The sequence below is a fragment of the Lichtheimia ornata genome, assembly GCF_029851405.1.
Source record: "Lichtheimia ornata isolate CBS 291.66 chromosome Unknown scaffold00032, whole genome shotgun sequence".
NCBI lineage: Eukaryota > Fungi > Mucoromycota > Mucoromycetes > Mucorales > Lichtheimiaceae > Lichtheimia > Lichtheimia ornata.
Window position 1 is genome coordinate 256720 of NW_026695352.1, and position 13105 is coordinate 269824.

Sequence of the window (13105 nt, forward strand, 5' to 3'; positions counted from 1 at the left end):
ACTTTACTGTTATTCATCGACAAGACCATGCATTTGCGATCGGGTTTACCTTCCAACCATACACTTTTCTTGAAATATCTCATGAAACCAGAGAGAGTGGGTTCTGTATCGGAAAAAACTGTGGCCGAATGGATCAAGGACATGTTGGAGCAAGCAGGCATTGACATCAAGAAACATACACCTCATTCTGTGCGATCAGCAGCAAGTACCAGGGCATCCGCTCGAGGCGTTCCCAATGACAAGATTAAGGACCATGGCCATTGGAGTCGATATACAGACACATTTGAGCGTTATTACCTTCGTCCTGCGGATCCACACGCTACTTCAAGACATATTACGACAGCCATCTTGGATACGGAGAACGAAACCACATCTGAACGAGTTGAAGCGGAACCAACGGGGGTTGTGTTAGGAACGAGATACAACCTTACCGTTGGTGGAGCTGAGACGAGTGATGATGTGGTTGGGTCCCGCCCTTGGTCTTCCTTATGGAATTGGTTTTCCCTCCCTTCATAACAAGATGTCTGCCGTTCCAATATTGCTTCGTTGAGAAGATCTAAAGAGGTTCATAGAGAAAAATTTTGTTTTTATTATATCTGAAAATAAAGCGCGGTTTGGGTAGACCAACCACATCATCACTCGTCTCAGCTCCACCAACGGTAAGGATCTGGGGGTCGACCTCTTCGACGATGACGACCAAAAAATATTTTTTGGGCTAGTTGCGACATTGGACGTGAAACTTTCACACAAGGTGCTGTTGGCCAAGCTGAGCCCATTGTTCTATTCAAAACCCCACGTTTCATTGTAAAGTTTGGAGATACAGGCACCTTTATGTTTGTAAGCGTGATGCTATATGAGAAGTGGTCTTTGTTCATTGTAAAGTAGGTGGACCCTGACAGAGCAAAAGATGCAGAGGGTCGTGTTGTGTAACACAGCTACGTTTGCATGAATGAAAGGGTCAATATATAATTACTTTATGGATCATCTAGGAACAGGCATGTATTGCTAGCTAACGGACACTTTTATCCAATCACCATTGCTGCGAGATCCACTGCATGGGAACGATGCCCCTGCTCTAGACATTCATTTCCATGATTAAAGTAGGTTGATCCGAGCTGATTTGACTGAGCTGCGGTCAAAGAGAGATTACATCACTCTGGACATAGAGCACGCTCGATGTAGCTCAACCGATGTAATCTTGTGTGAGCGTAACTCAACCAAATTAGCTCGGATCAACCTACTTTAATCATGGAAATGAATGTCTAGAGCAGGGGCATCGTTCCCATGCAGTGGATCTCGCAGCAACGATGATTGGATAAAAGTGGCCGTTAGCTAGCAATGCATGCCTGTTCCTAGATGCTCCATAAAGTAATTATACATTGACCCTTTCATTCATGCAAACGTAGCTGTGTTACACAACACGACCCTCTGCATCTTTTGCTCTGTCAGGGTCTAGCTACTTTACATTAAACAAAGACCACTTCTCATATAGCATCACGCTTACAAACATAAAGGTGCCTGTATCTCCAAACTTTACAATGAAATGTGTAGTTTTTATTAGAGCAATGGGCTCGGCTTGGTCAACAGCACCTTGTGTGCAAGTTTCACGTTCAATGTCGCAAACAGCCCAAAAAATATTTTTTGGTCGTCGTCGTCGAAGAGGTCGACCCCCAGATCCAGTTTGGCTGGTGGCGACATTGCGAAATCTGGGATTGGCCACGATGGACTTCATAGTGTTGTGATGTAGCTTGAGACTGTTATTTGCTCTCACACGGTCATGCGATTGTAAGCTTAGAGATGCATGCAGCTTATAAACCAGTGAAGTACGATGAATAAACAACAGGCTCTCTTCCCGATTTCATACCTTGGGGTACGGATGGACACGGTATTGTCAACGCGCTTTTTACCCTATTGGTATTGAATGAAGGAGACGTTTACGCACGCTTTTTCTATTCTTTGACGTTATGTGAGAGTCTCCCTTGTGCATCTTATCCCCATGTACATTGTATACGGCGTCCGTTGTGTGTGGTGCTTAGTTAGTGTACACGCTGAGCATCACGGCAGTGCAAGATCGCATTGCAACAATAGTTTGACACAAGATCGCTTTCGTCCCGCCGAGCAACATGGTTCTATTAAAGACCCCACGTTTCATTGTAAAGTTTAAAGATACAGGCACCTTTATGTTTTGCATATGCTGTAAGCGTGGTGGAGTTGCTTTCTCCTAGTGGATGCTGGATGGTGTCGGCTGCATTAACGGAAAGATGGTGACCTGAGTGAAATGGCACGTGGTGGTTACACACGCACGTCCTTCACAGTTTGTTGCACAAATGGATGGTGATGATGATTGTCTTTAGGAAGGTATGTATGTAAGTTGGGGTATATACATCATCCAATAAGGAAGGTGTGTCAATGGCAATAATAATGGTTCCATAACACATTTGGATGTAGGAAAAAGTCGAGCTGCATAAACCAAATTGTACGTGTAGACCCAATAATGAATTCAGTGCGCACGGACATGGCAGTAAGATGTTATTGATGGTTCACTTTTCCTCTTCTCAATGTCATCCCACTCCTCCTTATTGTATCACAAAAGGCATATACTTCTTGCATGAACGATACATAAGCGAACCACCTTTATTATTCCATCTTCCAAGCTACATTATGTAATCCACAAGCTAGCAAAGTCCAAGTAGTGCTATCATCCTCGTCTTCGTCTTCGGTCACCATTGTATTCGTACTCGTACTTGTCTACAGTCGTCAATCTGCTCATCACCAATATCCAAAACACGCAAGTAGAAAAGAATGGGATCTTGCAGGTTTCCTTTTGAATCTCGTTGTCGTTATCATTGTCATTGTTGTGAATGTGGTAATCATCGTAATCGTCATTGCTGTGAATGTGGTATCATCATAATGGTCGTCTCTATAAATAAAAAGCAGCCAAGTTAGATACCGCTAGGCGATCCTCTCAAAGGAAGAAAGCAAATCAGAAGCAATTCACAAACCAAATCACCCACCATACGAGAAGCGTCGGGCGATCCCTTGTCTTTGAGAAAGCACTGCACGAATCACACAAGGCCAGTTGGGTCCATGGCAAGGAAGGACGTCACTTGAGTAGAGTCCAGGCACATAGTTGTCCTCATTCATCCTCTCCAAAGAAAGAATGATCCCCAATCCTTCCAATCATTTCCCACCTCATGAAAAGAAATCCTGAGGGGAAAGAACGAGCCTATCACGAGAAGAGCGTGTTGGTTGCCACTGATGTCAATCCATAAGCTGTTGCAAATCCCCTTTTACCTCAACACGGTGACCATGCTCTTCCAAAAACCCATCGTCACCGACCCATCCTCAACTCAACGCAGGCCTATAGAGCCCTGGACGCGTTCCAAGAAGCTTTTCCAGCACACTTGGCTAGTGCAGAGCGACGCAGCGACCACTTGATACAGGCTGGGACTTGAGCCCAAAGAGATGACGATGATGCCCCCAAGTTGCATTGCCTGACCAAAGAAATCTATTCAATTCATTATTAGCACACACGTACAATAAAACGCCTCTTTTCATTGTTTGTTTCATTGTACTTGCCTTTTCCATATACACAAAGACCCGTTGTTGTTGGTTACTGGAAACCGAAAACGATGGTGTAGTATAGTTGAGCCGAAACAAAACGCCAAACCAGCCAACGTCTTGAAACCAAACTTGCCCTCTTCTATACAAGCTGACGCATCAATGGAACCAATTCGGCTGCAACATTGGACTCTGAATGTACCTGTTGACACCAAGCGTAGACCGGGAATAGCAACGAGCAAAAGGAAGCAACCATATCGCCATGGCAACCACCAACCACCAACCACGCTCATTCCTCAGCACTTGGACACACACTCACTCCCTGACAATGCATGTTCAGAACTACATTAACACCTCACAGCCAACAAGAGCACTCTTTGATAATACATTACCTTGATCGAGATGTCGTGAATGGAATAAGCAGGGGTGGGAGAAAAAGAAGAGAAGCGTTGTCTCAAGTCGTGGAGCTACCGGCCCCCAAGTTTAAATCCCCTACTGCTATTACACTGAGGCCACTCATCAATTACCCCACATACACCATCCACCCATCATGATCATCACCCTCACGATAGACAATAGGTACACGCAAATAAAAGAAATGATCCTGACGTATAGAAAAAGGGTGTGTGCCATTTTACACTTTACATGATAATGATGATCCAACAACAGCCATTGCCTTTACTACCAGGTTACCTCGAATCGAGAAAGTTAAATGATGGGAATGATGGGCTGGAGCAGGACAATCGTTCGTATGCATTGGATTGGACAACAAAGGTGAATGGGACGAATGGGCTATTAGCTGGCAGTTTACAAATAACTTTGCAAAATGGTTTTTCTCATATTGGATGATACTTCTGTGTTTGAGCATAACTCAACCAAATCCCCTCGGATTGAGAAAGTTGAATGATGAGCCTGCTGGGCTGGAGCAGGACAATCGTTCACACGAGTGGATTGGGCAGCAGTTGGGAATGCGTGGAAGGGGCTATTAGCTGGTAGCCTATGAATTGGAATTTGAATATGGTACTGTGCATTGTTGTTGAGCTGACTAGTTCGCTGTTCAGAACATTGTTCCAGGGCATCTTATTACATAGTCCCTTACTGTAAATATGAATAAAGCAAAGGGTTGCAGGTTTATTTGAAGGTGAATGCTACGAGGTTGTAATGCAGCTGCGTAAACGTGTAAACTTTTCGTAACATCATTACGCCATAGATAGTATTAAGCCATTCAACAAGCAATCAAAAGGTTTACGAACGAAGCGAGCTAGCCTATTGATTAAAGAGCATAGCAAATGGGTATATTACAAGACATGGCGCATCGATCGTTGTTTTCATCTAAGATGATATTCCATTTGCACTAATGCAGTATCCAAAGTATACATCCAAACGTAACCAATTTATTCAAAATCATGGCTTTTGTAGTTGCTATTCTTTCCATCATGTCTCTACCAATCATTAACGCTGCATGGATGCACAGTTCGCCCTTTTGGACCGACACCAGAACCATCGAGATCAAATTGCCAATTGTGCTTTGTACAAATGAGTTTGTTGCCCAATACTTGGCCCCATGTTGCCAGGTCAACGCCTTTGTGAGGACAGCGACGATCGCATTCATAAATTTTCCCCGCCGTAGTGCGTACATGGATCCTGCTAGAGCTTACAGCTTTGATGGGTCGTCCAGTGAATGCGGTTGCTGCTGATGCAGAGGATTTCTGTTGCTTCTCGTCTTGGTTGTCACTGGCTGATGATGATGAGGAGGATGAAGACGAACTATCACTTTCATGGCGGTCATCGTCTGCAATCACAGGTTCACCAAGCTGCATTGTGTTGCTGCTGAAATCATTCTTTTTGTACTTTTTCTTCTTCTTGTCCTTCTTGTCCTTCTTCTTTTTTTCTTTATCCTTGATTTCTAACATGGGATTATTAGTATACATCATCACCATGGTACCTGCTGATACTTACTATAATAACGTCTCTCCCAGTCAGGGTCGACAGCTGTTCGCAAAAGATCCCGAACGAGTGGCAGCAATTCAATCACCTATTACGGGGATATTGTTCAGATCGCGAGTAACACAAGCACATCCTCATCGTTCCACACGTACTGTCCAGCTATGGTTGGATAATGCACGGAGATCACGCACCTAAATCATACATTGAAGAGTCAATATCAATGCCAAAGAAACAATGAACCCATCATCCAGCTCCTTACAAAGTATAATCGATTGTCATCCAAGATATTGAGGTCACGGTCTATTTGATCATCGGTCCACGATCGTTCTTTGCCGATTTGCTCCAATAGTGTTGATGCTCTCTATGATAATGGCATACATAGACGTGAGTTGCATTCATTGTATATATCGAATAAAAGACGCATACCATGGAATCTGGAAGTGGTACTTGCTCCTCTTCACCTGTATTCATTTACGTAATTGAGTGAACGATCTCCCATACTACACACATAGCCCCTTTTGCCCCTGTAGTCATTATAGCTTACCGTTGTCGCCAATGTCACCATTTGAGTACATGAAGCTCTCCAACAGGGAGCGACCAGCATTCTTGTGTTTGCCCATTCTGGGTATTTGCAAAGGAAAGGCGAAAGGTGAAAGGTGAAATCAAGTCGGCCCCTCGTCGTCCTTTTTCCGGATTAGTCGGGAGGTCACAACCAAGTGAAAATGAAGCATGGGAGTACCATCATCACCTATCTGTTGACAGCATGATTACACATCACGTGCAAAAGAATGAAGAACTACATCAAAAGGAGTTGGTTTGCTTTTCTTAAAGATGGCGTTTATTAATAATTCAAGGTGCAGAGGTATAATAGTACACGCAAAGAAGAAGAAGGGAGAAACAATATATATAGAGAGATGAAATGTAATAATAAAAGGTTAGCTGAGTCGTCATGGCAACATGCACAAGCCTGACCCTGTGGTAGAATACTAGTACACAATGATGGTATGCTATGTGTGTGAAGCGTCCTTGATCACTCCTCCTTGTAATCAATCGTTTTTTCAGTGATGATGGGCTCGTCAGCAGCGACACGCATTGGATCACTGCTCACATGTGTTTTGCGATAGGCTTCAGCTTGCTCCTTGGCTTTGTCAACATCAATTAAGATAACCAAGGCAATGGCAACAATGAAGAGTCCCAGGATAAAAGGCCAGCCCTTCCAGAGATTGGATGTATGTTGAGTGATGGCACCGATAACAATGGGCCCGATCCACCTATTATACATGATCATGCAAAGGATCAGCTGATGTCACTGTTGGATCAACTACTCTACACTTACGAAGAGGCTTTGTTCATGACACCAAATAAACCGAAAAACATGTTTTCTCGTCCCTTGGGAATAAGCTCAGCCAGCATCGTTTGTTGCCATGCATAGATGGGGGCTGTAAATAAGCCTTGCCATACATAAAACACCCACAACTCCCATCGTGTCTACATACATAATACGCACACGTGAGATGACAATCACACCATCATGATGCTGTTGTCTTACCTTGATACCAAAGTTATCAAGACCAATGCCAAAGCATCCCCATACAGGTACGACAGCCGAAAGCGTCAGAATGATCAGGAGATTGGTTTTAGTCTTTACACCAAACTTTTGGGAAATAACCAAGAATATGAGGCAACCAATGATGGAGCACACCGCCGAGATAAGATTGAGTAGTGTCACTTGCTGGGCTGAAAAGCTGGTAATTTCACCTTGCACGATCGAGATCATGGAATTGATGGTATTAACAGCATCGGAAAACATGAAATAGGAAAAAATGTACAAGAATAGATAGCGCAATCGTCGTACTTCTCTGCAAACAACAACATGTGTACATGTCAGCAAGAGGCTTTGATGCATAAAATTCACACAACATAGACGCATAACAATACGTACCTTAACGCTTCAAAAATAGAAATCCATCCAATAGTGAAATGATTGCCACGGGTAAGAGGTGGTCCTGAACGGCCTTTGGGTTGGAAAAAGAGATAAGGAATGGCGTTGATAGCCCAATAGCCGCCACAGACAACAGCCGAAATAAAGTTGTAGATGGGTTGATCACCGAGGTAACCGCCACCTGCCCATGGGTAGAAGGATGCTCCAGATAGGACACCTAGATAGATATTAAAATAAACCCAAGGTTGTTATCAGATGACTCGTTTTTGGCTGTGCAATCCTTTGACCAAATATAGGACTCGCATGATGGTGGTGGTCGTTGTTACTGTACCTGTCATCACCAAGAAGCCAATGTTGGAGAAGGTAGTGGACCAAGCAGATACATAGTTTCTCCATTTAGAGACCTCGGCTTGTACTTCATCTTCCGTTAAAGATGGATCAGCTCGGGCTTTTCGGACAACCGGCAAATTGTCACTTTTTGATGGTGATACAAGTTGTTATTGACCTGTGATCCGCTGTTGCAGCCCAAAAACACTCCCCGATCATTCCCCACAACCTTTTTTCTTTACCTCAAAGTCGGAAAAGCAGCGGCGTAAAACACCAATGATGTGCCATAGGAGATCAGAGCCACAATTTGAATAGCCATCATGGCACCCCAATGGCTACCATCGTCATTGACCAAGGCGATTGGCACCATTTGCGAGGCACAACCAATCACTGTTGCCAAAAGAAGGATATACCGGTTCCATTTACCATAATCTGCCAAACTGCCAAATGTGGTGAATAAAAGAAATTGGATCGAGAATGCAATCGCTTGTTGATATAGAACCATCGAGGATACAGGAATGGATCCACCCAGCCAGTGGACGTTGCACGGAGCCATCGTGTCATTCATATCACACCCACGCACATCCGGGGTAGCAGGGTTAAAGCCGGCTTGATACGCGAGGTATTGCAAAATGTTTGGCAAATAACTAAACATCACATAACCATTGTCCTATAAATGATCATAGTGAGTCGATAGGGTAGTTTAAAAGATCATTCATATACATACGCCATTATAATACAAGTAGTATCCCCATAGTTCCAAACGCGTAGCAGCAGGTTGAGGCTCCACCTCCTCAGGTAGTTTAGGCTCTTCCTTGACGAAGGGATTAGCAAATAGCTTTTTACGAAGGGACATTTCCCAATATGTGAGAGAGAAAGAAAAGGGGAAAGAAGAATGAAAAAGAGGAAGAGAAAAGAGCCTAATGCATGCCTTGTTCAATTTTCCCACTCGTTATATAAAGAAAAGAGCGACAAAGACCCTGAATCACATGACAGGGATTTTTTTACAGGGTTGATTCTTTCATTTTCGTAACATTGTACACTCGTATGCGATCATCATCATAGCCGCGGATGGACACGGAATGATGTGTGGCTCCGCACAATCTTATGCTCCTTTGCTGTTCTTTATATTGCCAACGGCGTGGCTCATTATTGGTTCAATTGAACGCCGCATAATAGATCCATTGACGTCGTCTTGATGATCCAGTGAGTAATGTGTGCGGGCTTGTGTGTGTGTGTGGGAATACCTATACATAGGCTAAGTACGTGATCTTGCTGACTTAGTAATCGTGGATTCAGGTTCTCAGGGTCGTTGTAGGTATGACAGATGATGAGCTGAGAGAGAAGAGAAACATTTGTGGATGTATGTGTGTGCGACCATCCCTCCTATTCTGGAGGCCTCGTATCGTGTTACCAGGAGCATGAAAGCAAATCATGCTGTGTCGTTGTTTCTATTCTCATTCTCCAAGGTGACCGTGTGTGCGTTTGACAAAGAAAATGGGGCCCCGCGGAAGAAAAAAACGCGGCACAGGGAACCCCATCTTTCACAGGACCCTGTTTTATCATCATTCAGGGTGCTGTGCTGTGTTCTTATAAGCTATCATCAGCATCCCAACATATCTCACTATTCAGGTCCCTGCACTTTTGCCCCACAATCGATCACTTTTGTCTCCATCCATACACTACGCCACAATCAATGTATTCATGTCATTCATTGTTGGACATCACTCATTCATTGTATGATATAGATCCATTCACCCCCCCCCCATTTTAATTGAGCATGCATTGTATTGATCTCTTCAAAATATAGGATGCGATACATATGAGATTGTTACTCCAATTGCGTGCTGCTGCTGTGTGGATCAAGATCAATCATAATGTTGACGGCGCCACCATAGATGGACTCTGACCTCCGACATTCAAACTGAGCAACAAGCTTTTTCTTTTTTTGCTTTGACCGATTCCTGCAAAAAACATGGCCACCATTGAACGCAAGGCTGGTGAGGCTCCCATCAAGCCCGAGTAAGCGATCACTCTCTTTTTCCAGCCGAATCATGCTGTTTGACTTACTTCAATGCACCTTGTGACAGATACCGTAAAGAGAAATGGTTCGACGATGACTCCAACGAAGACGGCTCCAACGCTGTTTTCGGCGACGACGACGCTGAAGGCAAAAGGTTTGGTGGTGGTGACAACCAGAAGAGGGTACAGTGAATGCTTGCTTCATGTATCAAAGTGCCCTTGTTATTGACATTGTTGTTATAGAGGAATACTCGTGGTGCCAACAAGGGCCAACGAGGCAAAAAGCGCATTGTCGATGAAGTCAAGGTACGTATCAGGCACATGCATGATATTGTTACAAAAGTGGATGCTGACTTTATGGTTTAGATCTGTAAGATGTTGGCTGCCAATCAAGAATGTATCTTCAAGGAGGAGTAAGTACATACAATGAAGGACGCACCATCTTGCATGCATAAGACTCATTCAATCTTGGATTATTTAGATGCCGATTCTCGCACGATTTGAAAAAGTACCTCGAGACAAAGCCAGCTGATCTTGGTGATCGTTGTATCCAATTTGATCTTTTTGGAAGGTATGGTGATGAATGAGAAGATTTGGATAAGGTATGGATTCTCATGAGATGATAGTTGTCGCCATGGCTACAAATGCCGCTTCCTCAAGGCGCACATGGATGCGGATGGTAACCTTATCAAGAATGAGGAGGTGAGGATTACAAGGAGTGATGATAATAGGATTGGCAGCTAATCCCATTACATCCATAGCTTATCAAGAAGAACCCTGTCTACACAACCAATGGCATCTCTCCCGAAACACAAAAGGCTCTTATGAAGGGAAAGGTAAGCATCATGGATGTGAAATGGAAGTTGAAAGGTATTAACATGATGTTGTTCATCCAGTATGAGTTTCCCAAAGCCACTGCGTTCTTGAAAGAGATGGAAGCCGAACTTGCCAACCAGCCTGGTGCCCAAAAGAAACGCAAGATTGATGATGTGGAGACTGAGGATGGGTCAAAGGAAAGCAAGGCTGAAGAAAAGGCTGAGCCAGCTACCGATTCTTCGTCCAAGCCAGAGATTGATGCAGATTTACCTGATGTGAATATGAATGTGGAGCCAAAAGTTGGTCCTATTGATGAAGAGCGTCCCTACAAAAAGGCAAGTGGCATTGTTGGATAAAGTGCATGAAACAATGGTGGAGCTAATAGGTGTATCCTACAGTTGATTGATTTTAGAAACAAGACTTATCTTGCACCTTTGACCACGGTATGTAATGGAGCACTTTTGATGATACTTTCTTTGGGTTGTTAACATTAGTATGAATGAATGGTAGGTTGGCAATTTGCCCTTCCGAAGAATTTGCAAGGAATATGGCGTCGACATCACATGTGGTGAAATGGCTCTCTGCAAGAATCTCTTACAAGGACAACAATCTGAATGGGCATTGACCAAGCGTCACGTATCAGAGGACATTTTTGGTATCCAGGTGAGTGAGCACAGACCAAGTGATCCATGCACCCCTCCCTTGTTTATTAAATTGCACGTGATTCATATAGATTTGTGGTGCCAGACCTGATCAAGTTGCTCGAGCTTGCGAGGTGATTAATGATGAGATTGATGTCGACTTTGTGGATCTCAACATGGGATGCCCCATTGATCTTGTCTTCAACACGGTGAGTGTGAATGGGCGGTGTATAGCGAAAGGTGTCCTTATTAATCACTTTAACAGGGTGCTGGTTCGGCTCTCCCCGAGTCTAAGGGAAAGATGACACGAGTTTTGAAGGGCATGCGTAGGATGCTGGACGTCCCTGTCACTGTCAAATTCAGAACCGGTATCAAACACGGCGTCTTGACCAACCAAAAATTAATCCCTGTATTTGAAAGCTTGGTATGTATATATACTTTTTGCTACGTGTGGTTGCTGTGACTAATATACTCTACCATAGGACATCAGCTTGGGAACTGTAAGTGTTTGCATGAGAGGCAAAGTGATTGGAAGGATAGGGAAAGCTGACATCATGTCAACTAGATCCATGGCCGATCACGCCAACAACGCTACACCAAATTATCGAACTGGGACTTCATCCGTGATGTGAAGCAACTATCCAAGAATATGCCAATCTACGGTAACGGTGATGTTTTGAGTTTTGAGGATTACAACAAGCATAAGGAGGAGACCGGTGTTGATGGCATCATGATCGGCCGGTAAGTGTACTCATTTATGTATGATGAATGGGATTGGATAGTAACAAATGGGTTATATACATAGTGGTGCTCTCATCAAGCCATGGATCTTTGATGAAATCAAACAACAACGTCATTGGGATATCTCATCAAAGGAACGATTTGAGATGCTGAAGCGATTCTGTGATTATGGTTTGGAACATTGGGGAACTGACAGCCAGGTAAGTAATCTTACCAGATACCAATTACAATTTGCTGACATGTTGGCTTTAGGGTGTAAATACCACAAGACGCTTCCTTTGTGAATGGCAATCATTCTTATACCGGTATGTTTGTGTGGATTCATCTACGGCAAGAATCTCATTGAAATGTCTAGCTACATTCCTGCTGGTTTGTTGGAGGTTTTACCACAGCGTATCAATGAACGCGCACCACCTTTCCGTGGCAGAGATGAATTGGAAGATTTGATGGCAAGCCCTCGAGCATCGGATTGGGTGAAATTAAGGTAAGGGTTATTGTTGCAGTGCAAAGGATTGCAATTGATGATTGTATTTTCATTCCATGTAGTGAACGCCTTCTTGGTCCAGCACCAGAGGACTTTGTATTTATGCCAAAGCACAAGGCCAATTCATTCGAGGTAGGCTTTCAATGGCAGATAGAGACTTACAATTTGTGGACCTAATGTTGTTTTCTCTAGGGATAACCTTCTCGTCGATGAAAATGAAGATAGTTGTTGCCTGAGTATAGCTAGCTTGTTTGTTAAAAGTACTATTGCTTTCTACCGCTTATATAACGGCCTAGACCTATTTTAATTCCAATGTGGCTACCAATGATGGTTGTGAAATCCTTGCAGCGTAATTCGTGTGATGATCTTTTGACTGCGTATGTGGAAAATGCTCATTGTGAGATCATATACATAATTCGCCACAGTATAAACATATCTGCTTTGACGCTTTCAATCCAATGGTCAGTCACTTGACGAGCTTCTTCAGTGATACTAGCGAAAATACAATCACTCGGTATGTAGAAATAGACAACAGCATGTTACAACCAGGATCATAACGATAAACAAGTGCAATAAAGTGATCATTTGCACATGATTAGAATGAAGCTTCATTTTTTTGCTCGT

The 13105-nt window shown here is 43.5% G+C and overlaps 3 protein-coding genes across 3 annotated transcripts; 1 reads left to right on the forward strand and 2 right to left on the reverse strand.

The window, feature by feature from the left end:
* Window positions 1-5003: 5003 nt before the first annotated feature.
* On the reverse strand, window positions 5004-6128 carry O0I10_006947 (uncharacterized protein; the record flags this gene model as incomplete). Its single annotated transcript, XM_058486969.1, has 6 exons — window positions 5004-5467; window positions 5521-5596; window positions 5661-5699; window positions 5768-5869; window positions 5935-5969; window positions 6053-6128. 6 exons carry the CDS (start codon window positions 6126-6128, stop codon window positions 5004-5006), a joined length of 792 nt encoding a protein of 263 aa, XP_058342304.1.
* A 410-nt stretch (window positions 6129-6538) lies between these two features.
* On the reverse strand, window positions 6539-8633 carry O0I10_006948 (uncharacterized protein; the record flags this gene model as incomplete). Its single annotated transcript, XM_058486970.1, has 7 exons — window positions 6539-6779; window positions 6845-6996; window positions 7058-7367; window positions 7451-7667; window positions 7782-7924; window positions 8020-8447; window positions 8505-8633. The coding sequence occupies 7 exons, from the start codon at window positions 8631-8633 to the stop codon at window positions 6539-6541; spliced, it is 1620 nt and encodes a 539-aa protein (XP_058342305.1).
* Window positions 8634-9752: 1119 nt separating this feature from the next.
* O0I10_006949 (uncharacterized protein) lies at window positions 9753-12679 on the forward strand (the record flags this gene model as incomplete). Its single annotated transcript, XM_058486971.1, has 19 exons — window positions 9753-9799; window positions 9868-9982; window positions 10043-10105; window positions 10166-10212; window positions 10281-10370; window positions 10426-10501; window positions 10561-10635; window positions 10696-10950; window positions 11014-11058; window positions 11126-11278; window positions 11349-11465; window positions 11522-11680; window positions 11739-11756; window positions 11822-11997; window positions 12062-12197; window positions 12250-12302; window positions 12353-12481; window positions 12544-12613; window positions 12674-12679. 19 exons carry the CDS (start codon window positions 9753-9755, stop codon window positions 12677-12679), a joined length of 1830 nt encoding a protein of 609 aa, XP_058342306.1.
* Window positions 12680-13105: the final 426 nt, after the last annotated feature.